This window comes from Tinamus guttatus, unplaced genomic scaffold (assembly GCF_059628265.1).
Source record: "Tinamus guttatus ecotype Peru unplaced genomic scaffold, ASM5962826v1 Tinamus_guttatus_pri_ptg000942l, whole genome shotgun sequence".
Taxonomy (NCBI): Eukaryota; Metazoa; Chordata; class Aves; order Tinamiformes; family Tinamidae; genus Tinamus; species Tinamus guttatus.
The window spans coordinates 1441834-1469093 of record NW_028289476.1 but is presented as its reverse complement, the minus strand read 5'-3'; the positions used below and the strand labels follow the sequence as shown (position 1 = coordinate 1469093).

Below are 27260 nucleotides of genomic sequence, written 5' to 3'. Positions count from 1 at the left end.
TGGAAGTGATGGGGGTTGTAGACTGTGTAAAGTGGAAGAGGAAATGGCTAACCAGCTTAACGATGGGTTATATTAATAGGGGAAGTCCATGAGTGAAGTGGTGTTCTTATCACTGTTCCTCCATCCCTGGCCTTGTGATAATCCTGCTTGTATTAGCAGCAAAAGGTTCAAGGCTGAGACCAGGGCATGGAATCATCATGTCTGGGACGCATTTTCAGGAGGGACAAAGCCTCATCAGTAGCAAAAGAAGATCTTCACCTGAAGGATCGTGTTGAGCATGCCATTTTGGAGACACCCATTGAAAACTGTGCAAAGAAAAGGACAGAACTGGTGACAAATATAGAGTGAAAATTGGATGGAGGCATCCAAGTGGAGATCTTTTAGGGTAATTTTCAAACAGGGCACCAGAAGCAAGTGACTGCTATTGAGATTGTGCTGGGAAAGTGTACTGAAGGGGCTGAACAAGACTGGTCTTTGAGCTAGGAGCTGAAACTTGCCCCTTGTGTCAAATATGTTGGTCTCTACAAGAGGGTTTGAAAGGAGGCATTTAGCCAGGCCATATGTGCACCATATGCGTGTGTGCGCTATGCATGTGCTACACTGCATTTTTTGCTGGTAGCCTGCAGGGATCAGGAAGAAATGTCTCTCCTTTGCGATAAATTTTGGCAGATGAGTTGTCAGGGTATTTGATCCTTTTCCTGCAGCACTGGGGATTGCTGCAGTTGGAGACAGGGCGCTGTGTTTTCAGTTATGTGCCTCAAGCACTGGTAGGTCTGAGGTTAAACTCATCGCTAGATTTGGGCTGAAGGAAACTTTTTCTCTGGACCAGACAGTCAGGGAGGGGCCATGGATGATGCACCACATCCTATCTTCATCTGAGGGCTTTACCCCATCCTGCATGGATCAAAGTGATGCTCTCCAGTATCTGAAATTTCCTTCTTGAATCCCTGTGTGAGCTCCTGTGATGTGTAATCCTTTGGGGTGAAGTCTGGCCCTAAAGTGTTAAAGCAAGAAGGTACTGGAGAAAGAGCGTGCTGTGGGAAAGGCTGAAGCCACCTTTGAGGGCAACCCTCAGCATGAATAACCCACGGATTTGCAAGTCTAATCAGCACTGTAGTGGGACTCAGGAGCACAGATGGCTCAGGGTGGGGTATGGAAACATATTTTGGGCTTGATACTGACCAAACTGCTTTACTTCCAGCACATACATCAGGGTCTTCCAGGAGACATCAGGGTCTGTGAAGGAATTGGAGAACCACGTCCAAATGAGACAGGGTGAAATTCTACCCTGGATCAGCTTTTCATCCCTCTTGACTGGCTTCCTCCTGCAGGAACACGTTTTTCAACCAGCAAAGTCCTGTGGAGGAGCGAGAGTAGCCAGGAACCTCGGCTGAGCACAGCCCCAAGCCCTCGGCTGGACCACAATCATTGGAACCGCACAGGGCTTGGGGACTGCGCCAGCTCCGACCCGACTGCCATGCGAGTGCATGTTAATCCAATTATGAAACAAACTTCCTTTCTTCATTATCGGGGCCTGCAGCATGCTAAAACAGCTTGGTGATTACAGGGGGCTTAGCAAGGGACTAGAGGAAAGGCCGTAAATGACAGAGCTGTTTCCCTTGCAGGGAGGAGGGACAGAACAGAAGCAGCTGTGAGGACACAGGAGGCTGCAACAGGCTGCAATCTGCTTGAAAATTACTACAGGAAAAGGTGCCTAGTCTACCTTTGTGCCCAGAACAAGGTAAGTCCAATGCCACCACCAGGTTTCTCAATGGCCTTGTCTACTGCAGGAGTGAGGATCCTCATAGATCCTCTCTAGCTTTGTTGCAAGGTTGCCCCATTTCATTTACAGGATGGCAGAGGGAACACTAAAGTACCCATGGAAGACTGATTCAAACTGCCTAAACTTTCTGGAGAGCTCATGAAGATCAACTCTGACCACAGAGGGTATGATGCACTGACTAGACCCAGAGCCCAGTACAATGTACTTTCTATGGGGATCCCAAGTTGAGACACTAACTCCGCAGAATCTGTCCCACTGGAGAAACTCGGGTCCATCTTCAGACCCTACATCAGGCCATGGGCTGACTCTTCACTATCGCTCTGCATTCTGCACCCTGCTCCTTCTTCTTTCTTGTAGGCCCTTCTCCACCCACTGTGGAAGGTCCAGTCTGTTTGGCTTCCTATTGCCCTTAAGTTACAGGGAAATTGCAACCCGCTTTCTGCCTGGTTCCATCCCAACCCATCCCGCTAATGCTATGAAAAAGGCAGAAAGTCTAACTGAGCCTGGGGCAAATCTGCTTCTCTCCCCAAAAGCTTTCCCTGGCCCTGGTTTGACCTCATGGCCGACCCTGCTTTGAGCAGGAGATAGGGCTAGATCTCTCCTGAGGTCCATTTCAAACTGAGTTATCCTATGAGTGTAGCCAGCAGGTTAAAGGAAGTGGATATTCCCCTACACTTGACACCAGTGAGGCTACATTTGGGCACAGTGTCCAGTTTTGGTCCCCCGCAGTATACGGAGACAGTCTTGTGAAGGGTCACCAAGGTGGTTGGGGCTAGAAAATGTGATATACAAGGTGTTGCTGAAGGAGTTGCCGTATTTAGCCTGGCAAAGAGAGGGCTGAAGACAGATGTCATTGCTATTTCCAACTACACAGAGCAAAGCTGTTTCTCAGAGGTGCCCAGGGAAAGGCAAAAGCAACAGCATAAGTTGCAGGAAGAGAATTCCAGCTGGACACAAAGAAAAAAAAAATGTTCTCCACTCTCCCCATTCCCAGGGGAAGACCTTTTTCTTTTTTTTTTTCTTTTTCCCCCCTGTTCTTCCCCCATGAAAGGGCTGTTTCTGCTGACTGGAGAGAACAGTGCCCATCTGACTGCAAGGACCAGACCTGGTTGCTACCATCTGTAACCATGAACTTTGCCTGTGCCAGGTCCCCTGAAGACCATCTGCTGGGTTTTCACCTTCTCTGAGTCAGAAGTAGGTGCTAGGCTCAATTCAAGCTGATCTGAGCCTTCTTGTCTGCTGTTAGCTGCCAGGGCAGCTGCAAAATTAGCTTTTTCTCTGCAGCTCAGGGTGTCTTTCGGCATCGTGTCATACCCCGACCATCAGCCTCCAGCACACCAGGCAAGATGCCACGGGCAAAATCCTGCTGCTGTCTGGATACCAACTGGGAGAGCTGCAGGGATCTGCTGACCTTGTTGTGGGGTCAGCACAGGTATTTCAGCCAGCAGTCCCACTGCCACCTGCTATGCAAGAGCCTGTGTGCACGCTGGTCTCTGCAGAGAGCTGCACACTTTGCCACATTAGGAGGATTAGGAAAGCTGTTTAATTTAAGCATGTGCACCCAAATCCCAGCTTCAGAGTGAGCGTGTTAGCTCCAGGGCTGCTAACGTGCCTTCTAAGCCTTTTAAATGGACCAAGGGCATCTAAGAGCATCTCTGGAAGAGCATCCCTGCATTGCCAGCCCTTTCTGCAGTCTCTGGCACTTGCCCATCCTCCTCACAGCTGCAACGAAGAGAGGAAAACTCTCCGACCAGAGCTGGCCCATCCCTGGAGGACAAGGTGCCTCCTTGGAAGGCTGGTAGGGCTGGAGGGAGGCAGCCAGTGAGCTGGAGCTGCCCCTGGGCCAGCACAGCTGTAAGGTGACACCAAGCACCAGGAGAAGCTCAAACCGCTGCCTTTTAAGGAGCGACAAAGGCTGAGGCATCCCAAAACGAAACGTCATGGTCCCTGCCGGCTCCAAACTGCAGCTGCAATTTGAGAGTGTTCTGGTCGAAAGCCACGATCACCAGCTGGGACTGCGATTCCCAAGCTAAAAATTGAGAGCCTGGAACTCTCCGAGCCCCAGGTAGGCACAGACAGTGCACAAGGTCCCCATGTTCCTGTGGAACATCACCACCTTCTCCCCAAGGAAGCTCCCAGGTAGACTCCTTCCCAGGAGCAGGTGATGGGGATGACTGTGGTTTTCAACACACACTTCAACAAGCCCCTGGGCCCCCTCAGTGCCATCGATGGCATCCGCTGGACCTAGATGCCCACTGCAACATAGACAAGGAGGATGGCAGTGGACTACAAGCTCTCCAAGCCCTCTGTTCTGCTGAAGTTTGAGGCTCAAGTTTTGAGGGTCAGCGGTGAATCTGGCCCCTCCACCCCCTCTGGGGGCCCCAGGAAAAGGAGGGTCAAGGAAACCTAGTGGATATGAGTAACAGATAGCTTAAGCTTGGCTTGATCAACGGTTAGAAGTGCATTGGCAAGAGCATGGCAGAAAGCATGCAGAAAAAAAACCAAAGGTGAAAAGGCAAGATATGCATTAATAGCTACAGCATGTAAACTCATTCTGAGGAAGTGGATGAACAAACTGACCTAAAGATAAAGTGACAGGAAGATGGAGAACAGGACAGCAGTCACTGAACACCCAGAGATGAGGGTATACATCAGAGATTTCCCCCCCTGACTCACGCTGAGTTTTGCTCTATAGGTTTCCTAGAGCAGAAGCTCCTGATCCCAGAGGTGGAGGGAGAGCACAAGAGCGTGCTTAGGGCTTCACGAAGCAGGAGGCTGGCAACCAGGGCGACTACGCACTGCTTTATTAGGCAGCGGTGCTGCACGCACGGCCAAGACGGTCACTATTTACATTTGGCAAAGGAAGGTGGCAAGTACCGAGCACCCACGCAGACTGGGGCCCCACAAGCCTGCCCGGTCCCCCCGGCTCCTTGCTAGCCCCAGGCAGGCCCTGCTTAGCTCCCCTTGCCCTCTGCCAGAGATGGCTCTGGGCTTCCTTGGCTGCAGGCTGGGCCTTCCAGCTCCCTTGTGCAGCGCATGGGTAGAGGTTTCCCCCCAACTTGTCCTGCCCCAGGCCTCTCCTACGGCCTTAGCTTCAGTTCTTGCTTCCTGAGCTCTGCCCGGAGGCCGGCAAGGGCAGCTGGCGAGCGTGGCAGCAGGCCCAGCTCAGCTGCTCGCACGGGGGCATCTCCTGTAGGCAGCCTAGAAGGAAAACAGCAGCACGGGATCCCCATGAGAGAGCAGGACAAGGGATGTGGCTGCAGCAATCCCAGAGAGCGCCGGCCGTGCCCAAGGAGCCGCTTGCGGGCTGCCACTCCGGAGCTCGTCCTTGGCATCACAGTGCTCAGCCCCGAGGACGGGCCAGCTTTGGGTACACCCGGCCTCGAGCCAGGCTCGTGCAGGGTAAGGACTATAGGGTACGGATAGCCACCGGGTACAGCAAGGACATGTGCTCAGCCCCCTTGATGGGCAGCTTGCGGCTGGCATAGTGATGAATGATCTCCGGCACGCTGTCGAACGGCGGGCTGTGCTGGCCCAACACATACTTATTCTCTTGGGTCCGGGACAGTTTCATATGCATGAAGCCCTGGCTGCTCCTGTAAGGGAAGAACAAGGGAGGGTTAGAGGAGGCAGCTTTTCCCAGTGTCTTACCCTGCTTCTGGCCTCATGGAGCTTAGTAACACCTACACCTCCTATACCTGTCTGGGATGTTGTTGGCTCCCTGCCTCAGCCACAACTGGACCCACACTGCCCCGCATCCTCCAGTTCCCAACTCTCTAGGCCTGCCCTCCTCCCAAACCGTGCATCCCTCCACGAACACTCTCCCCATGACGAGGGATGGAGCCCGTGGCACACGGGACGCAGGGGGACATGCTCACGGCGGGCCATGCCAGGAGCACCGCAGCCTCGCAAGGTGCAACAAGCCCATGCGCGGGGACTGTGCTGGTGCCTCCCCAGCCTCGCCACGCGGCAGCTGAAGGCAGGATTCCTCCTGCAGCCCCAGAGCAGCCGTGTGTCCCCACGCACAGACCCTGCAGGCTCCGTAAAAAACCCGCTAAGCGCAGCAAGGCCGTTTTCCGGCACAGCGCGGGCGCTGAGCCATCTGAGGCTGTGCAGGCAGATAATGCCACGAGCTCTGATTCCAAGTGACGGGCTAATGGCCCTGTTGCTATTAATTTGCGTCTCTGAGGAGAGCCACAGCCTGTCTGCAGCGTCTGGAATGCACATTACGGCAAAATATTGATGACTTAAAAGCAGACAGGACCTCATCAGCAATGCTGAGCTGTTTCCAACTCCATACAGTCCGGTCCCATCCCCCCAGCTGGATCTCTGGAGGAGACGGTGCCCGTAACGGACAGATTGGCTGCATTAGCAGAATAGGCTTGCAATCCATTTAGGAGCCGCTCAAGCTGAGCGGCAGGGAACTGACTGCCCCGAGGGGAGGCCAGGAGAAGGCAGGCGGGGGAGAGGCGCCGTTCCCCGCGAGAAGCCAGGCCCGCGTACGGCCACGCTGCCAGGAAGGCCGTGGCACGCGGTCCCAGGAGGGCTATGGAGCCGCCAACGGGAGACCTGCCCCAGCCCGTGTTCCCCTGGATGAGGGGGAAGAGCTGCAGCAGCAGCGGCACGAGGGGCTGCACAGCCCCGAAGGGAGCACGTTGCACACGTGGGCACCCTGTGTGTGCGCACGTGTGCGTGCACCAGGCCACCGAACATGCACAGGTGTCCAGCGGCGCTGTGCCTTGTTGACAGACAGACCTGCTCCTTTACTACCACTGGCAGTGGAGCGATGCACAGGGTTATTGGAGGTCCAAAGCAAGAGGGCTGTGGTACAGGTCCACGGAGAAGTGATACAGGCTGTTGTGCCCCAAATCACTCCCTGGGTTCGGGTGCTGGGGAGCAAGGTCACGGCTGGGGGACACCTTCTCCAGCCCCCAAGCTGGGGTCAGCATCAAGAAGAGCTCGGAGACAACAGCAAGCACTGCCCAAGGACCTGACCAACACCAGATCCCCAGGGAGATGCTCCAAAAACCCCGCTGCAAACTCAACAGCCCTGCTGCCATCAGCTGCCAGGAGGACAAAGACAAAACTCGGAGGAATATGCTCCTCCATGGCCTGCAGCCCCTGCCCCAAGCGAGGGGACAGGCCTCCACGGTGCAGCCTCACTGCTATGCAGGCACGAACCACATAGGACTCATTTTCAGAGTGTTTGAGATGACAGGACAGTTCTGCCTAGGACCAGCCACAAGGCAGGGGCTGGCTAGCCTGCATCAGACAGGACTGTCAAGGCAGGGTTAAATCCTTCAGGCTAGCTGACATGCTATGGATACAGCTACTCCTGCTGCTCTCTTTTGTGCGTATTTTTCTTCAGAGTGGCACAAAAGGGCTTGAGGTCAGTACTAGAGCTCTCCTTTCAGACCATCTCCTTGGCTGCTCCTCCTTCCTCAAAAAGGAGAGAGAAAAAAAAAAAGAGATACAGATAACCAGCTTACAACTACATGAAAAGAAGTCCTAGGGGATTTGCCTTAAAAAGGCCCTACTGAGAAAGGCAACAGAGTAAAAATCATGTTTTAGAAGCTGTGTGCTCTCTGTAAACACAGCCAGCAGATAGGCAATGTCCAAGCAGCTGCCTGGAGCTCCCTGTGCCAACGGAATTATATCCTTCAGGAACACAGCCAGAAGACTACAGCTCAACATCATGTGCATGTGAGAAGGAACAAGAGGTCCCAAGGCCAGCATGGGGTGACCCAATGGGAGTCCTATGATCACTGAGAGACTTCAACTTGCAAAGACAGGCAACGAGTGCGACAACACGTAGACAACTGTAGTGGGAAGAGCCCTCTAAGCACACAAGAAACAGCATGCCATGATGCCCCAGAACAGAGCTGGGAAATACCACTGCTGCTCTGCAAGACATTCAAGGTGGTATCCACCAGGACTGGTGGATACAGGGACACAGACACAAAGGTGACCTTGGGGACCTTAGAAGAGAGGTGACAAAAACGAGAGAGGTCCAGCAACAGTGTTTTCAAGCTGGCCCAAGGCCAACAAACCCACTGTCACCTCTCAGACTCTCAAATGCACATGGTGCCAGACATCACCTGGAAGCTGATAGCTGAGAGGGCTTCTCGCAGCCTCAAACCCCACCAGAGATTCATCACTTCTGTGATGCTCATCTCCAAAATGCTACTTTGGAAAACAGCTGCTGAAAGTCTCACTCTGGCAGGCGGCAAATAATCATTCATGTTTGTACAAATTAGACAAGTTAATCTTCTTGCCTAAGGCCTACTGACCCCTATCTGAAACTGCCTGAATTCGAACCTTGTCCCAAAAGGGCAAGACGAATCACTGGGGCACCACCAGCTCTGCAAAACAGTTAGAAATAGGAAAGGCCAAGAGGAAAATACAACAGGCCAGTAGAAGATGGTGCTTCAAAAGAGAAAATTAAACTGTCAGGAAAAAATCTGACCAAAAAGAAAAATCAAAGCAGGGATTTTTTTTTTTTTGAAAGGTTTGTTGAGAGATCTAAAAGCTACAAGGATACAAGGAAGGGAGACTATTTATAGTTGAATGTCTGCCCTGGTTTCCTATTGAAGGCAGCAAAAAGGAAACAAAAAAAAGGGTAGAATAAAGACAAAGCAATCTGATTCCCAACTGTGGCATTGGGTAATATGTGGGGAAAGCTCAAATCACCGGGGAGAAACACAGGTAGAAAAACATAGAGTATATTAAGAGAAGCTTGGGATACATGGCCTGTTGTCAGAGAGAGACAACTGAAGTGCTCCATAAATACTTTTTTTTTTTTCCATGTGTGCCAGGAACAGAATGACATACTTGTACTGCAGGAGGGCAACAGAGTATTTGCTAATCCATCTTCAATCCGGGAACAGCTCTGATTTCACAGGGCACCGCCCAAAGAGTCCCAAAAAAAGAGCTGGACAAGGAGGTCTGGGAAGCAGGACTCCCGCCCAGGCAGGATTTGAGCTATGATGCCTCATGCGGCTTCAGGACTCACATTTTCTAGGAACCCAGAAAACTTGGAGAGAGTACAACAAAATCTACCAAAACAAACAGAAACCAAACTCTGCTGAGAAGGTGAGGTTTCCTTCCGGACAAACCAAAGTGGCGTAACCCAGTTTTACAGAAAGAAAACTGAAAGGTAGCAGCATCATGTAAGGTTCCCAAGAGGACACTTTGGCATCCCCAGGTTGGACTTTGTAGTGTGATAAGGTGACAAACTTCCCTCACAAGCCGGGTGTTTCTAACCTCTCTTACCCTGCAATCAGCACTCCAAGCTGCAGCCTGAGAAGGGCTAAGCCCACACGGAGGGCTTTTCCTTGGAAATTTAACACAGTCTCCCAATATCCCTTCCTAATTCTGTCCCCACTTTTTTAAAATCTGTTTTCACAGGCTGTGTTGGATGTGGGCACTTTTTAAACTGCTACCCTCTCTATAACATGGCAGAGCAACAAGCTACAACACTTAATTGGGCTGGGAGGCACAGAGGGAGAACCTCAACTCCATGAATAATGTGATCACACAAACTTTTTTCTTCCCCCACAAAACTAGGCTAGAAAGGGATAATGAGAAGCCAGAGCTGGAAACTGTAATCAGGCACATTCGGATGAGTAATAAGGCACATCATTTTATCCGTCTGCATTGCAAACACTGCCAAGGGAAAAAGCAGCATGCCTTCAGATTAGCAAGCCTTTCTGCAAGATACTTTTGCCAAATGGCAACACAAACGTCAAGGGCCTGTGTTAGGCAGCAAAGAATCGCAAACTTTGTGTTACAGCAAGTTATGAGTGTCTTGCAGTTGTCTCCAAGTTACCCTGTTTCCCTTGGCTCGCCTCCCAGTCCAAGACCCACGGCATGAGAAGATGTTGCACACCTCCCAGCAGCCACAAACACAGGCACCCCTGGCTACGATATCCAGGGATATTCCCACATTTGGCTCACCATGTGCAATACCTGGGCTCTGGGTGCCCTTGCACGCAAGTCACTAGTGCTCAGGGCCACGAGGCAGCATCGCTGCTGCTGCGGCCAGAGGATGGCACAGCTGAAGGTGCCACCCACCCCGGTCCCACAGCCCTGAGTAAAGCCACTCACTTCAAGGAAAGGGAAAAGTCGTTCTTGCTGGTCTCGCTGTTGCGCACCAAGTAACTGGCCTCCTTACAGAGCCTCAGCAGCGTCTCCGCATCTGTCCGGCTGATGGCCCCGTGGTACCAGCTGTAGGCAGGAGAGAGAACAGAAAGCTGCTGCGGTACAACCGATGCGGACGCCCCATCCTGCACAAGGAGAGCCCAAACAGGTTGTACCCCTGCTGTCAGGCAGCAGCAATACAGGCTCACTCAGCATCTCCCTTGGGACAGGAGCAGCGTTCAGGCTCAGCGATGTAAGTAAAAGAGGTTGGTGATGGGGGACAAGGAGCAGGCCACGTAAAAGGGATGCAGAGGGCACCAACAGACATCAGGGCTCCAAGAAGTGTGGGGCAAACAGCAGCTGGCAGAGGCATGGTACCAGGGAAGAAAGGACCAAGTTCAGGACCAAGTTCATCCTGGGCTTCTTCACTATGGGGATCTCAGCGCATGCAGAGGGGCTAGGGAGCTCTTTTGCAGCAGGACTCACCACTGGCTCTCCAGGGGCAGGGCTGGGTCAATCCTCTCCCCAAGGAAGGGCCCCGGCTCCAAGCTCAGCGTCTTTGTGCTCTTGAGGTTGCTGGTCCCGTGTCTGAGGGCAGCTCTGGCCTTCTCCTCCCTGCAGGGCGAAGTCCGGCTGTACCCCAGGCCCTCCGCCTGGCCTGCAAGACAGATGCACATCAGAAGGTGCAGGGCAGCTTCCCCAGCAAGAACCAGGACTGGATGCAGAGCAGCGGGCTGGACTGAGAATGGACCTGCCAGCTTCAGAGAGCATTTTCTGCCTGGAAAACTCTACGGGAATGCTGCTGGCCACAGAAGCACCTGAGACATTTTGCATCACTCTGGGTCCCCACTCACTTCTCCATCCTCCTGGCCTAACTACAGATAGGCCAGGCCAGCTTTGGGCCTCTTGCTCTCTATAGAGTCCCAAGTTGCAGCTGCGCCAAGCTGGAAATTGGTGCAAACTGGAATCTCTGCAATGTCTTATCTCCTGGAAATGTTTTCCAGGGAGCCTTCTCCTTTTGGCCTCTCATTTCTATTGCACGACACCCCAAAAATGCCTGAGCTTTAGCTCCTCAAGGGTAGTCAAATGAGTAGGAGGTTCCACAGCTGAGATTCGTGGGGTGCTCGGGGGCACTGCTGCTGGGTCTGGCACCTCCATGCGGCCACCCCAGCCTTTCCACCACGTGTGCCCAATCCCACCAAGCTCCCCACGGGCCTCACGAGCCGGTCGCTGGCCGCCTTGCCGTGGCTCTGGCAGGGGAGGACGATGGGGGACGCGCTAGTGGCAGGGTGTTAGCGGAGCCGTGCCCTGGGGACTCTGCCATCCGCTGACTGTTATTTCCTCGCAGGATGATTTCAGCATTAATAATATTGTTTCGCTCTCCTCCAGAGAGTTCATTATTGCTGCCCTGCAACACAAGCCCCTCTCACAAATTACTTATTGATCGGGCAGCCACGAGCAGAGCCGATGCGACGCTGCCGCCGGCGGCTAGAGGAACGGGCGCCCCAAAGGCAGCCGAGCCCCGACGGCCTCCTCTGGCGTCCCCTCACCCCCAGGACAAGGTGCCAGCGGCTGCCACGCGCTCCAGACGCCTTCTCAGCCAGTGCCAGATCACCAGGAGCCGCTGGGCTGAGCCACTCCCAACCCTCGTCCCCTCCTTTGGGAGGATTTTGCCAGCGTGCTGCCCTCAGCCTGTCCCACAGGACCTGCTCTCTGGGGATGACTGGGAGCCCAAGGGCTCGGGCTAAGCCAGGCTCAGCCCTCCCATCCGCAGAAAGCTAAATAGCGGCCACCAAAGTAGGAGGAGAAGGATATCTCCATCTAGGCATCTCCAAGGAGGCTGTTCGAGGGAAATCTGGTCCATGCTCCAAGCAAATGAGGACTGCGAGAAAGGCAAGGTCCCACTGGCACTTCTACCCAGGAGCAGGTCACCAGGCATCCTGGCCTGCCTGTAGGCTGAGAGGAGAGGATAGGAGTCTGAAGAAAACCCATTCAGAATCCTTCACAGCTCTGCATGGCTGAAAAACGGCAAGGAGGAGCTCGGGGACGAAACGTTAAGTCCAGACCAGCAACGCTGCTACAATAGTCTTGTTTTTAAACTGCCACATTCAGTCTTGCACTTAACAACAAAACTCTAGTTTCAACTCATCACCTAAAAAATTGGGACGATCATTAAAAAGACAATCAAAACACTGAAATGATGGCTGGCACCAGAGACAGCTTGAAGTCTGCATATGAGGTGCTCAGAACAAATGCAGAGCATCTGTCAGAGAGAGACAGAGGAAGAGCACATGATGAAACGGTGCATTAAAAGAAGCCCCTTGGAATGAGGAGACATCCTTCAAGAAGTTCAAGTCGCAACCAGACAGGGAAAGTAGAAAATAAACACAAAACTCTGGCAAAATAAACTAAACAGAACAAAGCAAGTGAAATAAAGAGAGAGAGGAAGACTTTGCGTTGCTAAAACCATGAAAAATGACAAACTGATGCATTCATCAGGAACAAGAAGCTCATCAGGGTGACTGCAGGAACAAGAAATGATGAGGGAAGAGAGGAGGCTGCATAGCAAAGAAATTTTCTTGACAGAAGTTTCTACCTGCAAGGCTTCTCTTTTTTTGGACACATTGAGGACTCATCTCAGATGGAAGCATCCATAAAAGAAGATTCGGGACAATACCAAGGTCTCCTTTACAGAGGATTTGGGACAATACCACAGAGATCAGCCACCTCGCTCTGGACTTCCCCTACAACTCACAATAAATACCAGTGGTCACGTGCAATCCCTTGCTCAAAAACACCCAGGAGGTAGCAAAAGCCTTTGCGATCCTTTTACAAAGCTCTGTAGGGATCTGGCTAATTACAGATAAGAAAAATCAGACATCTGCACCTGGCAAACTGCAGTGTCTGTCGGGAGGAGAATTAGTGACACCCAGACAGACACGGTGCTGCCACACGTGGCACCGATCCAGCTGAGTTCTCGTGAAGAGCACGTGAATGAGCCCGAGCCAACCGATACAGCATGAGTAGATTTTGACAAAAACCCTCACCTAAAGCTCTTTAAAAAAATCTAATCCACCATGGCATGAAAGCACAGCCCTTAAAAAATTAATAATCAGGTAAAAGGGAAGAAACAATCATTGCCTTTTATAAGGGAGATTAACCAGCAAAGTCCAAAGGGGATTAACCCAGGGTCTCTTCCGCTCAACACGCACACAAAAAACTTGAAAACACAGCAAATCTGAAATGACAAAGCGTGCCTGCGAGAGTTAGCCGTTCAGGATAGCGAAAACGAGCGCTAGCCACCAAGGGTTTGGAAAGGTCTCCTGCAATTGAGCAGCTCAGCTATAAAATAGTAGATGAAATTTAACAGTGCTAAATGAAGTGATGCACATGGGTAATAAAAAAAAAAAAAAAAAGGAAACCACACAGCCCTATCTTCAGTGGTAGGATCTGATTAAGCTGTTACACCCCCTGTAAGAGACATGGGTGTTCGGAGTCCCAAGAAACATCAGCTAAATGTTCATTAGTTGGAAATAAAATAAAAACAATCGATCAAATATTAAGAATTTGGGGGCAAAGAAGAGTACAAAGCAGGAGACAGTAATTCTGTCACTGAATAAATCCCTAGGGTGTCTTTACTACTGCGCACAAAGAGATGTCATATAACCGGAGGAGACGGAAGAGACGAGGACGAACGTCTCGTGTCCTGCAAAGGACAAGCAGAGAGGCCAGGAGGGGCTGGGGGAGGGAGGAGGGAGGAGGAGGCCAAATGTCTGCGGAGCTCCATGTGGCACCGACATGGCAAAGGGGGTCCGGTATGGCAAGAAGCAGTTGCCATACAGGCATCAAATTAAGTTATCAAGGGAGCAGTTCCAATATCAAGAGGAAATACTGGGGATCTCCGCTTGACGATGTTGCGGATGTCAAATGCTTAGAAGGCTTCAAAAGGTACTTGGAAAAATTCATGGAAGGACAATCTGTTATGGGCTTCCAAACACAAAGGCCGGCCTGGTCCAGGCTCAGGTTCCGAGCTGCAGACTGCTGGGCACGAGGAGAATTTGTGCGGGGAGTATGAGCATATGCTTGTCCTGGTCTTACATTCCATCCTGATATCTGATGGAAGATGCTGTCAGACACAGACTGATGAGCGTAGCAGAACCTGCAAGAGCCACAAGGCTGTCCTTGCACCTCTTTAATGCCAAGAGAAGGAGGAAGAGGCAAGAAACCAAAGTAACTAGTAAAGCCATAGAGGAATTCTAAGCACCTGGTCCCCGACACATGACCAGAGGACACGTGGCGAGTGTTCTCACCATGTGGCAGGGTCAGCGACCTCTGAGATGCTGTGGCATCTCAGGCCCGGGTTGGCAGCAGGGCCAGCAAGGCAAGGTCCCATCGGGCATTGGCTCCAGCCTCCCCAAACACCGCGCTGGTCGCGCAAGACCCACCGTTGGCGTCTTCATAGCTCAGCTGGCCTTGCTGCGGAGGGACGGAGGCACCGGCCTCGCCATCCAGGGGGCTTTCGCCGCTGTCGAGCTGTCCCACCGGTGGTGGCCATGGCAGGTCTTTAATGACCTTGATCTCAACTGGATAATAGGGGAGAGGGGTAGGAAAGAGAGAGAAAAAGAAAGAGAAGGAGAAAGAGAGAGAGAGAGAAAGAGAAAGGGCTTAGAAATAAATGTCAGCAACACAAGGCCTACAGAGAAGGACAGCAGTTGTGGCAGGGAAAGACCTGAGGATTAAACGCCCAGGAGCCTGAGCACATGCAGCTCGAAGCTGGCTGAGGTGTACAGCAAGGCATGCAGTGGAACCTGCACCGTCACAGCGGGCCCTCACAAGCAGGGCTAGGCCCAGGGAAGGCCTGGAGCAAACGGAGCTGATGGGCTCATGATCTCCTCAGGCCTTGGAAAATCATCAAGTAGGAAACACTCGGAGCTGATGGTGTTCACGCAGCTCTGCCACTTATTGCCTTCCTCAGCACCAAGCAGGAACAGGTCTGATGCAAGTTCCCCATGTCAAGACCCTGAACCCTCCTCCTCTGTCTTCCCAGCCAGCCTCAGTGAAGCCTCTGGGGCTGGGAGAGAGCATGTGGTCTCCCCAACCCTCTGTGCAAGTCCATCCAGTAGACCTAGGCTGAAAGTCTCATCACCATCTGCCCTGTCCGTGCATTTAAATCCCCTTAGCCATCTTGCCCCAGGCGCTTCCCAGTCACCCAGCTCGGTCCGAGTTCCCCTGCCATGCGCCAGCAGGTTGGGGACATGCTCAGCTCGCTGGCTCCCGCTTCACAGCCAGGGGCAATGAGCACACCAGGCCCTAAAGCACTTGCAAAGCTCCTGAGGCCACACACAGGCAACCCACCATCTGTGACGAGAAGGATGAGGAAAAGTGGACAAACTCTGCTCGTGATGCTCATTCCACATGCCCATCAGCACGGGATCCCACAGGCCTAGCAAAGGGGCAGAGAGCCAGCAGAGAGGTTACAACATCGCAAGAGAGGACAAAGGTCTCGCAACAGCAGGACCTGCTCCAGCTCCAGGAGAAAACAGCCAGCAGGTCCCAGTGTGCCCCAGGACACAGCATCCTGCTTCACACCACGCACAAATTCCCCGTGGGGCTCGGCGCAAAACTAAAGGGTCCACTTCATCACCCTCACCTATGCACCTCAAGCAAGGCAACTAATCTCCCCAAGTCCATTGCACAGACACATCTCAGCACAAGCCCAGTGTCTGCATTTCCACATTATGGAGCCCAGTGAGCTGAACCCAAGCTGTGGACACCTGGCTTTGCACCCATCCATGCCAGGACCCAGGAGTCCCAGGTACCCATGCAGGCTCATCCAGACGCCCTAACCCAAGAGCCTGACACGCTTGCAGTCTCCAGCTTGCAGGGCCTGAGCCCAAAAGCTGAATCGCTGTCCCAGCTACGAGCCCCAGCGCCGATGCTGCTCCACCTGCATCCCTGCTTGGCGCCAGCCCCTGCCAGCACGGGTGCCGCGCGCACGCTGGCAGCGGTGCAGACATACTGCTGCAATTAAGCTGCACCCTAGATAAAAGCCTGGCAATTAGCCAGCGCTGGCACTGGAGCCAGCACTAATGCACAGCATGGATTTCCTCATTAACAAACACAAACGCAATCGATTCCCGCAGGATGGATAAATAGGGCAGGGGGGCGGATGCTCTCCGGCCAAAGGCTCCCAGGGGAGTGACCAGCTCTTGCCTTTGCAACGGCAGACATGCAAAAGCCGAAATAAACCCAAAGTTCAGCTTGGCCTCTGCTCAGCAGTTTGCAACAGTGCGGGGCAACTCGCACTGACAACTAGAGCAGAGCTGGAGATGATGGGCAGTGAAGAAGCTGCTAAGGCAGCTCCGGGCACCAGTCCAGCTGGGCTGGCTGGTACTCCTGTTGGGCCCTCCAGTGCTCCCAGCTGATTCCCACCAGCCCTGCTGAAGACAAACAGCTTCTGCAAGTGGGAGATCCTTCCCACGAGGCAAAGGCTGCTGCTGCAGACCTTGCAAAAACAAGGGGAACCCAAGGAAGCAGCTTCCCTCCTCCGCAAAATCTCACACAGGACTGTCAGGGAAGAGCCTGTCGAGGTGCTCAAGCCACCCTTCCCCAACCGCAGACTGTCTCCGTCCTGCTCACCTGCAAAAGCTTTAGAGATACGCTCCTTCTTCCACTCCCAGGGCTGGTCGTACTCCTCAGGCGGCCGCTCATCGTCCTCGGGCAGCCGGGACTCCCTGGGCCTCGGGCAGGCCAGGCGCTCCCCGTCCGCGTCCAGCGCCCCGGACACAGGCTCGTAGGGAGTGTCGTAGAGGTGCAGTGGCCGGGCTGGAGCCTCCCGTAAGCCCTTCTGGCGAATCTCTAGCAGAAAATGAAAGAGTAGGACCATCAGCTCTATGTGCAATACAGTCTGGCCACGGTCCCCAAGGCCAAGTGGAAGGGTTTCCCTTCAGCCAAGGACAACAGCGGGCAGGGCACATCACCAAAAGAGCAGATCCCAAAGCTCCAACAATCACCTGCAAGAAACAGCAGACCCAGCTAAGGGCAAAAAGCAGCAGTATTTCCCTCGGTGGGAGCCAGCCTGCTATCAGCTGGGACCAAATGATGGCTCCCCACATGCCTCAGCCCCATCCAGTCTCAGGATGGACAGTGTGAAGGGGTCTCCCCGCTGCTCCGTGGAGAGGAGATGCTGAGAGGCCAGAGATACCACGGTGGGGGAAAATGCCACCACCATGGGAATGCAGATTTATCTCCACACGTCCAGGTGTCACTGTACGGCAGGGAAAGATGGTCAGGACTCCTGGATTCACCCTACTGTTCCGTCCAGGCTGCAGAACAGAAGTGGGTACAGCTGCTAAAGCCTCCAAGCTCATCGGAGGAGCAGTATGAGGAAGCAGCACACTTTGGAGGACTTCATCAGGGGTCATAGAGGGAGCTACACCGTGGCACGGTGCTGGCACAGCTCCTGGCAGGTCTCTTGGACAGACACTGACCCTGGGTGCCCCACAGCCCTTCCCCGAGTGCCCAGTGCGGGCAGGTCTCTTGGGAGCCAAACTCATCTGCTGGGCAGAAAAACACTGAGCCAGCTTTGCTGCCCTCCCCCAGCACTGAGACCCCTTCCCTCCCCATGGCAAAACATCCAGCAGGTCTGCAAGGACAGAGCGCCCCAACTACAGGGTCTGCAAGAGCGATGAGAGCAGGTTTATTCCCTGAACATCCAGCACAGCTAGTCTGGAAAAAAAAAAAAAAAAAAAGGGAAATTTGAATAAAACGCCCTTCCCTCAAGTTGAACAGGAACACACGTCTCCTCACAGACACAATAAGCCTCTTTGCTGCTCACTGCATTTTTTTTCCCCCAAAAAAAGCAACAGCCTCCTCCAGAAGCCGCTTCAGCTTTCCAAAACCATTTGCTCCAGGAAAACCGCAGGATTGCAAAGCGGAGCCGGAGCCTACAGTGTGCAACCTGGCGTAACAGCCCCGCGCGCTGCAGCGGGGAGAGCGGTGCCGTCGGGAGCGCACGCTCGCACCCCTCCTGCTTGCGAGCCATAAACGAGCCCGCTGGGGACCCCGCTGCGGCGGCTGCCGACGAACAGCACGTTCAGGACCAGTGGCAGCTGAATTAAATGGCTCCCACGTCCTCCTTGTATTATGCGAGACGTATCGAATGTCAGCGCTGAAAGGCAGCGGCTCAGCCGTGCCTGGCCATCCCGCTGCCCCTGGGGCGAGTCTGCCAGCAGGGACCATGATCCAGGAGGCGGCACCACAGCGTGGAGCCGAGCTAAGAGCAATCAGCAGAAACACAGAGGTGCCTCTGCTGCTCAGTTACCCTTCAAGAACGCTCTGGCTACGGCAAGCTCCTCACATGTGGGTCATGCTGAGAAAATGTGGTTGCACCCCACTAGAGTGATGCCCCAGCCAGCTCTCAGGAGCTTTATCTTGGGGACCTGGCACAAGCTTATGTCATGGGTTAGGAAGAAGACTGGCCATCGAATTCATGCAGCAGCAGCAACTAGAGATACTAAGAGTACACTGGCCTTTGCAGAAAGCTTTTAGTCTTACCAGCCATCATCTTCTGGGCTTCATACGGTTCCATATATCCATCATTCTCCATCACCTTCTCGAGTCCTGTCTGGCTACCAGCCACTTGGGTAGCATCAAAGGGATCTGCATAGTCCTCCAGGACGGCCAGCTGGAAGAGCAGCAGGATAGAAGGGTTAATGTACTCTCTGCCTCCTCCAGGGCATAAGGGGCCACATGAAGTCCCCAGGAAACATGACCATGAGCAAAACGAGTGGCCCAAAGTGACAGCAGGGACCCCCAAAGCCAGCGAGGGGCAAATGCTGCCGATACTACTGCTGTTACAGACCCCTTGTGGCAATGCAGACCCTTCCCCAAGTGGTCCTGAAGCCCAGGAGCAAAAGCACCAGGGCCTGCACCAGGGCACGCGCCCGGCATCAGAGGGCGATGGCACCAGCAACAAAGCGAAGGGGCACTGAGAGCTCGGGAAAACAGCCGCAGGCTGCTGCCTCCTCCGTTCCCTTTCACATCCTTTTTTCTTTTTTGAAGCAGAGCACCCGATGGGCTTCACCACGCCACCCGTATCAGAGAGGCTCTGCAGAGCAGGTGCGGGGAGCCAGCCACGCTGCCAGGCACCAGCACGAGGCTCACGGCGGTGGAAACGCTCCAGCCTTTGTCCCGAAACCTGGGCCTGAGCCAAGCGGAGCAGAAGGCAGCCCGGCCTCCTCCGTTAGCATCGGCAGCGCCTGCACAGACACCCAGGCAAGGGCCCCCCGCCATCCCGCGCGCAGATGCTCTCTGGCAGCCTTGCCAAAGGCATCGCAGTCGGGTTCTCTGCACCCAAGGTGGAGAAGGGGCCCATGGAGCAGGATCTCGAACCTCCCCAGCGCGGCCCTGCACAGCTACAGGCTCCCAGCAAGGAGGCATCAGCTGGCCCAACCGGTTGTTTCCAGGGCTCCTGCAGGCCTGTCAGCGCAGTCGGAAGAAGTTTCCTAACAAAATGGCACCAAGCAGAGCAGCAGCTCCCCTCTGCTGCCTCCCAGGTCCCTGCAGGACCCCCACAAGCACCCCAAGCAGCAAAATGGGAAACTCCTCCATGTGACCAAGAACCCCAAGCCAGAGGCCTGTGAACACCACAAGGAGGGAAGAAACAAGCCCAAAGTTTGCCCTGTCAGACAGCAGGTGCCATGAAAGGATATGAGGAAGAGAAGACATCATGGAGCTCAGTCCTCCCCAGCCTTCGGGGCCACCCTCCTGCTCCTCAGCATCTCAGCAGCTTCCAGCAAGCCTGGAACCACACAGACTGTGCCCTGCCAAAGAATGACGGCCTAAAGCATGGGTAGAGAGGACCCGAACACCTCAGCTTGCTGATGCGAGCTGCAGACCCGCAATGCTGAAGCCCCGAGCTGTCTGGCCCTGTGGGTTTTCCAAGAGCAACGCTGGCTGCGTCGAGCTCCCGCAGGCAGGGCCAGCGGCCTGAGCGCGGCACGCGGTCGTCGGCAGCCGCCCGTCCTCCCCACTGCGCTCTCCTCACGCCCCGCGTCGCTCCCGGATTAACCTCGTCCTCCGGAGCGGCGCTTGAAACAGCCCCTCTTCCTCCTTCCGCTGCGAGGACAGCCCGACAACAGCCCTGAGCAACTAAACGCAGCAGGAAAAGCGAAGCGGAACTGGAGCCGTAAACACCTCGCCAGGGTCCTGAGCCCTCGCAGGAACGCGGCTCTGCGGGGCCCGGGACGGTGGGTGACTCCCCAGTGGCGGGTTCCCGGCCAAGAGGGTCAGCAGGGTGCAAAACCACGAGCAAATGAACACCAGTGCAAGGAGACATGGCTGCTAGGAGTAAAGGCCTTCTCCAGATGAGAGGGAAAGAGCAAAACCTCCTCCTGGCCCTGCAGGCAGGGCTTGGTGCCAGCAAGCCAGGACGGGGCTCCAGGAACAGCCAGCGCCTGGCGGGAGACAGGAAATCTGCTGTTACTGCTGTCTCCTCCATCATCCGTGGGAGATGCGGCCGGCGCTGCCTGGCTCGGCCCGGCGGCTCTCCCAGCACCCCGAGGGCGATCCTAAACCCTGGGGACTGCAGCACTCTGCTCCCCACCGCTGGAGCACGAGGAGAGTCCGCCCAAAACTTTTCTTCAGAAACGCTCCTTGCAAAGTGCTCCACAGTTTGCTGCAGGGCTGCGAAACGCAGCAGGATGAACCTCCCGGGGTCAGGAAGGGGCTGCCTGCTCATTCCTCTTACCCGGAGCCAAACCTGCCCGTGTTAAAACCCACCACAAAGCCCATTTCCTAGATGCATTTTGCTAGGTACACTCACACCTGGCTGCCTTCTCCCACCCCAAAAACACCAAACAACTCCAGGCAAGACAGGGCACTAGTGCTTTGTAGCCATGAGACTACACACGTGGCATTTCCTTTTTCTAAATAGCGTAAAGTCCCCCCTCCCTGGCCTTGGCAGTCCTGCAAAAGCTGGGAATCACCCTGTCTCCCCAAAGCAGCAGGCTAGAACCCAGCTAACTGCAGAAGGGAGCTGCTGGATCTGCTCCTTAGCCCCAGCTCATTGACTTCTTTGCAAATGCCAGCAAAAACACTGAAATTAACTTTTTTCCCCAGTGCTTCCTAGGTCCGGTTTTGGAAGGGAGGGCTACACAAGCCCCAGTGAGGCTGCAGATTGTGGCACCCACTGAGGTGCTTCCGACAGCCCATCTAGGAAGCAGAATGAAGCCGAGAAACCCCAACAGGTCCCTGCTGTGAACCTGTTAAGCGACCTAAACCCTGCTGGTTTTGCTTCCAGGGGCTGCAGAAGCTAGATGGTCTCTACGCAAGTGAGATGCAGTTTACCCGGATTAGCTCAGACCCAGAGCAAACGTCTCCAATGAGGCACCCGAGCGTCCGCTCCTCTGGGTTCAGAGGGGTCACACTATGCTGACTTTACTCTTCCAACAGCTCCGGGATGGGGAAGGAAGCGAGCGGGAGCTGTAGCCCGAGCAGCGCGGATGGATCTCCTCGCCGGCGCAGGCGACGCAGCAGGGCTCCGGGAGGACAAACAGCAGGGATCGCGCAATTACCAATTGTGTCCTAATGCATTTGCACGCGGGGGCCCGAATTAAGGTTGCCCGGGCAACTGCGGATCTGACATTTCCTAATGGGAGCGCCAGGCTTGCGGAGCCGCGCGGGGCTCCACGCTGCAGCCGCTCTGCCCGCAGTCGCTCGGGAGGGCACAGGGCGCAGAGCGGGGCGGCAGAGCCGGAGCTGTCACCGCAGTGACCCCCAGCACCGTGACAGCTCCCAGGGGCGTCGCGCTCCGTCCCGGTCCAGTCAAAGGCCAAAGACTCGGATGCTTTGCTTGCCTACCGCACGGTAGAAGGAGCCGCTCACTGCCCGGGCAATCCCTGTATGCCATTCAAATGCTCTGGCTAGGAGATAGGATGGCATTTCCCATTCTCTCCTGCAGCATCAGAGGTAGGAAAGCTGCAGCTAACGGCTACATTCAGTCCTGCTGCCAGCACACAGACGACTTGAGCATCTTTTGTGGCAGAATTCAGTCGGCAGCCCCACTCTCCACACAGCTCCCCCAGAGCCAGGCTGCTCTGCTAAACTCACGCTGGCTCCCTCTCAAACACACTGCAGGTTTATTTGCTATATTCAAAATCGTTCGGGTGAAAAGGCTGTGCCTGAAGCGCACAGCCAAGGTCCCAGGACAGCTCTCTGCACAGAGCAGTCAGGTCTCCATGGCTCCTGGACACCTTCAGCACATTCTTCTCAGGCACCCGAGGATTTTTCCTGCATTTATCTAGCACGTCAATGCACACTCAGGTCCCTAATGCAGTGCTAAGGCTTGTCTTCCTCTATTATTTATGCTCTCTGTAAGGAGAGAAAGGAGGAAAAAAAAAAAAGACAAAATTAAGGCAAGAAAGAGAAGCGTTAAATACGCATTGCACAAAGCCCAAGCCCCTTGACAAAGGCAGACGCTCAAAATTCGCCATACACAGTCAGTGCTGCACACTCCCAAATTGGGCTTGTACCTATCACCCGGGCAGGATTTCAGTGCTCCCCTCGGATGGCGAGCCACGGGAGAGCAGGGGCAGGAAGCAGGAGCTGACGCAGGCTCCTGCCAAGGCTGATGCTCCCAAGCGAGGGAGAGCAGGGACACGGGCAGGTTGTGTGCACAGAAACAGCCACAGCACGCACCGAGCTTGGTAAAAATCAGAGGCTGCAGAAAGCTGCCGCTGCTGATGCGCCGGTAAAATGATTTTTTGCCCTGTACACCAGGGAACAAGACAGATGGCAGCTATCCAAGAGACAGTTCATGGTTCGGATAGAGAAATCCCAGGTCAGAGTTAAGGCTGTTTGCACTGTCTTTACCTACAAATGTCCAAGCGGCCTTTTTTTCTTTTTCTTCCCCTTCTCTCTAATAAGACACCCTGCTTAACAGAAAGGTCTCTTTCTATCCAAAGGACACCTGGAGAGATTCTTCACTTCATCAGCAACCAAAGTTGCTTGCCCTGGAGATAAAGTAGCTGTAAAGTAGCTCACCAGATGGTCAGTAAAACACTCTGTTTTGCATTCGGGCCCCTCTAAATTATAGCTGAAGCCAGTTTGCTCTCTCCTGGGGTGCAAGAACTGCCCAAGTTTTGCCCTCCTTGCAAGCACATGCACCCAAAGACGGGCGCAAGGCTGTCATCTTGCAGCTTACTACTTTTGGCAGAGGTCAAAGCAAAGCCTAAAAGTGAAGCAGGTGCTGGTCTTCCAAACGGGAAACAGATTCCCTGCCTAGAGGATTCCTGACGGGTAAGGCCAGGCCGGGATACGCAGGGAGAACCAAGGTGCACGCGCAGGACGCCCAGGACCCTGGACGAGGGCAGCCCGTGCGGACGGCGCGACATCTTGCAGGATGACTCAGTTCGGGGAGGCTCCTGCAGGAAAGACACACGCCCAGGAGCTTCCTGGCCGGCCGTTCCCACACCCTGCAGCACTGACCTTGTGCGCGCCAGGGGAGCCCAGAGCTCAGGCCTGGCCCTAATCACGGGGCCACCGAGCAGCTGTGGGCACCAGGCAGCGCTCGGAGCGGCACATCCCGACACAGTGATCCCTGTCCCCACTGCCTCTGGCATGCAATGGCTCATTGAGGACAAGGGACCCCAGGGTGCTGAGGAAGAGGCAGATGTCACCGAACAGCACAAGCTCCAAGCGCCCCACCAAGGTGGGTCCTTGTGTGGTGGGTCCTCCCAGCACTGCAAGCCAGTGGGTCGCAATAGCTGCCCACCAGATCCTTCCTGCAGGTGAAGCTAGGAAGAGAGGCAACAGCCTGAAGAAATGACCCCATCCCCAAGCCCACCAGGCACCCACGTGTCCCCATGCTCTCTTGCAATGGGAGGTCTCTCTCCCAAAAGAGGCAGATCCTCTTTCTCTGCTGCATCGAGGGGCATCCTGGCAACACTGCTCCCCATTCCTAACCCAAAACAGTGCCCAGAAGACAACTTTTCAAAGGTACCCACTTTGCTCAGGTGAGTTGCATGGGATCCCCTGCTGCGAGCAAAAGGACTGTAGAGAGCACGCAGATGGAGAAGGAGCTGCCCGGGGCACTCCGTGCCCAGAAACCGCAGCTTTACAGCAGAGCTTGCCCTGAAGTGCAGGGGCGCTGGCCATGCCCACGAGATGCTGCAAATCCCACGCAAAGAAAAGAAAGGCGAACGGAACAACCATCGACCGCACGCTCGAGGCTCAGGCAGGAAGGGTGCCGCTGCCAAGACGTTCCTGCCTCTCCACGCAGGGCAGCGTGGCCCGAGCGGGCACGGGGCTCCCAGGGCACGTGGTCCCCATCTTCAGGGTGCAGGGCCTGTAACACCAACGACACTGGCCTGGCCAAACCGCGCGACCCGGCTCCCCGCAGCTGGAATCATCGCTGCTCCTTCCTGCCCTGCCCATCCTCGTCCTCCTTGCTTGGAAGGGCTGCAAAGTTTATTACCACGTTCGTCACTGTCAGGTCTCTAATGAAGACATTCAATGAGCCTCAGCAGCACTGACCCAGGCCAGAGCCACACAGTCTGCCTCGAGCAGATTGTTGCTTCTACCCCATGCCCATACCTAGCAGCTAAGGTACTACACACTTCCATTCCTGCTTCACAGCCCTAGGCAATGCCACGCTAGCGTGTCTCACTCACGAGCAAAAAGTCTCTCTGCTCCAGCACAGCTTTGCCTGTGCTTAGAATTAAATTTCTCCTTTCGCCTTCAGCATCATCACAACTCAAGGTCAATAGCCAGGAGCTTGATGGAGTCCCAGTCACTATGAGCACACATCAGGGGTGTTAGCAACCATCCAGCAGACTGTCCTCCACCTTCTGGAGAGCCAATGAGCCCAGATTGAGCTCCGGGCAGAATGTGGCCTCCAAGGAGGAAGGGGAAGCCCCAACAAACCACCTCCTGAGCACCCAGGGATGCTGAGGGCTGCATCCCCACCAGAGGAGCCTATGTGGGCTCCCAGGTCCCTCTCTGCTGGGCCACATGCAGCCAAGGGTTGGTCTGAAGGCCACCAGAAAGGACCACCAATTCTCCCAGCAACTGGGGAGCCCTCTCCATAGCTGAGCCCATCTTGGGGACAGCAAATGTGAGGCAGAAAGGATGACCAAGCTAGATGTGTTCCACGTGAGCTCTATCTTTGTCCATCAGGTACTGCAGTCCTCAGGAATCACAAACCTCCTCCCCACAGAGGCATGTAGAAGATCAGGAGATAATCTAATCACTGTCTGCCTCGGTTAAGAGCAAGGGCCTTCTTCAGCCTCATGCTATTAGCTGCATTTCTGCAGATGCCCCAGAGCTTTGAGGCTCTTCTCTAAACTTTCCAACATCTGCCTGGTCTTCTCACACTCAAAAGCCAAGAGCCAGGCTGCAACAAGGAACACCTGTTTCTAATCCATTCAAAATGCTCCCAAGCAGATTCTGCCCCGTGCTTGTTTAATCAGGATGTCAGGTCATGCCAAGACCCGGGATATTGTTATGATATCAACAGTTTTCCCTCCGTCAACCAGCTCTGCGATCCCGTCAAGTTCACTTGACAAGCCCCATCTTGCACATCGCAGTGCTGACGGGCACTAATTACCCCTCCTGCCTTTCCTTGCACCGTCCCCACAACGGCTCCTCTATACTGAGGCCCAGCACTGGCGGCTGCCGCCCCAGTGCATTCATCCTCTGGCTTCTTCCCCAGCGACGGCAAGAACCTGTTCCCCAGCTCAGAGGTGTCCCCTGCTCCTGCCCCTCATCTTGCTGGAGACTTTTCTCCCTTCCCAGGAGCTTTCCAGCCCACTGGTGGCAGCCGCCCCGTTCGCGACGGCGACTGGCAGCGCAGAAGGGAGCCGGCAGGCGCCGGCACGGCCCGGAGCTCGACTCTCAAGACGGCGGCTCGAAGGCGGCAGACAAAAGCGGCGCTTCTCCCCAACAAAGCAGCACGGCAGCCTGGGGAGGCCCCGCGCGCCACCGCTGGCACAGGCGGGCCAGGCCCCTGCGCAGGAGCAGGGGGAAGATGAGCCTTTCCCGTGAGGGCATGTGGGCCTGGGGGCAGCCAGGCGGGAAGGCGGCGGGCTGGCGCCGCGCTGCGTGGCAGAGCCTTCCCGGGCCGTGAGCGCCCAACGCCGGCGTTCACCTCCACGCAGTGCCAAGCACTTCTGCTGGAAAGGAATCGTGGCAGAGCGAAGCGGGGGTTGGACAGGACGCGGCGCACGGCAGGCCCTGCGCTCTCACCTCAGAGCGGACACATTTCCTGCTGGGGATTATACCTGTCTCCGGCAGGGAGTCAGAGGAGACAGGCAGAGCCGCCTCCGCAGTGCCTGCGGAGCTGCTGCTGACATCTGACGGGCATGTTATTGCTGCCAGCGCGAAGGACAGGAAGCAGTAGCGCTCTCGGGGCCCAGCTGCTCCACCAAAGCATTTTGGGAGCAGTTTTGGGAGCAGCGTAGCTCCCGAAAGCACATCCCGGGCCCCAGCACGCCTTCGGCTGCAGAGGTCCCAGACCGCGCGGGGTTCTCTGCCCTCCGCGCCAGCCAGGCCCTGCCGCTCACAACCAGCACAGAGGCCAGAAGGGCGCAGGCTCCTGCAGCAGCCCGATTTGTGGGGCTGGAGCACCCTCCCCGCGTTGGGAGCCTGGGGGATCCCCAGGTTGGGTGCCAGGAGCACTCCAGGCCGTGGGGCTGGGTGAACCTCCACGTCTGGGGCAGGGGCATCCCAAGCTGCAGGACTCTACGTCTCCCAGTTCGGGGCAGGAGGATCCCCAGGCCGTGGCGCTGCCTGGGTGCCCCTGGGAGGCCGTCGCAAGCGGAGGGGCCCCCGACGGGCCGGGTCGCACCGGGCCACTCACCTCCTGCGGCGGCTCGGTGGGCGGCTCGGGGCCGGCCGGGGGCGAGGCGGGGGCGGCGGGCGGCGGCACGGGGCTGGCGGGCGCCTTCTCGGCCGCCTCCACCTTGATGAGCCGGTGCTTGGGCGAGACGTAGCGCGGCCCGTCGGCGGCGGCGGCGGCGGGCGCGCCGCTGTAGGGGTCCTCGAAGTCGCGCTCCTTCTGGAGGCGGTAGGCGGCCACGATGTCGGGCTGGGCGGCGGCGGCGAGCGGCTCGGCGGCGCCGCCCGGCGGCGGGGGCGGCTGCGGCGGCCCGGCGCGGTAGTCGGGCTTGGGCGGCGCGGGCGGCGCGGGCTTGGCGCTGCGGAAGCCGAGGTGCTCGCGGAGCCAGCGGGCCATGGTGCCCACGCACTGCGGCGCCCCGCCGGCCGCCGCTCCCGCCCCGGCGCCGCCGCCGCCGCTGCCGCCGCGCTCCGAGCCGGCCGCCGCTCCGCTCAGCAGCAT

General features: G+C 55.6%; 1 protein-coding gene across 2 annotated transcripts; it reads right to left on the bottom strand.

The window, feature by feature from the left end:
* Window positions 1–4570: 4570 nt before the first annotated feature.
* SHF (Src homology 2 domain containing F) lies at window positions 4571–27260 on the bottom strand. Of its 2 annotated transcripts, XM_088538217.1 has the most exons (7): window positions 26781–27260; window positions 18479–18608; window positions 16562–16780; window positions 14368–14505; window positions 10409–10580; window positions 9890–10009; window positions 4571–5379 (listed from the first exon to the last, which is right to left on the bottom strand). In XM_088538217.1, exons 1-7 carry the CDS (start codon window positions 27258–27260, stop codon window positions 5193–5195), a joined length of 1446 nt encoding a protein of 481 aa, XP_088394343.1. In that variant the 3' UTR covers window positions 4571–5192. The 2 variants fall into 2 exon arrangements, with proteins under 2 accessions (XP_088394343.1, XP_088394344.1); XM_088538218.1 differs by lacking the exon at window positions 14368–14505 and having other exon boundaries at window positions 26781–27170.

What these genes read in the sequence shown, in the direction of transcription:
- SHF (XM_088538217.1), bottom strand. Translation starts at nt 27,260, where the DNA reads ATGCTGCTGAGCGGAGCGGCGGCCGGCTCGGAGCGCGGCGGCAGCGGC. An exon ending in AGCCCAGAAGATGATGGCTG is followed by an intron (nt 16,781 to 18,478) that starts GTAAGACTAAAA and finishes ATTTTCTGCTAG; the next exon opens with AGATTCGCCAGAAGGGCTTA. An exon ending in GACTTTTCCCTTTCCTTGAA is followed by an intron (nt 5,380 to 9,889) that starts GTGAGTGGCTTT and finishes CTTCCCTTACAG; the next exon opens with GAGCAGCCAGGGCTTCATGC.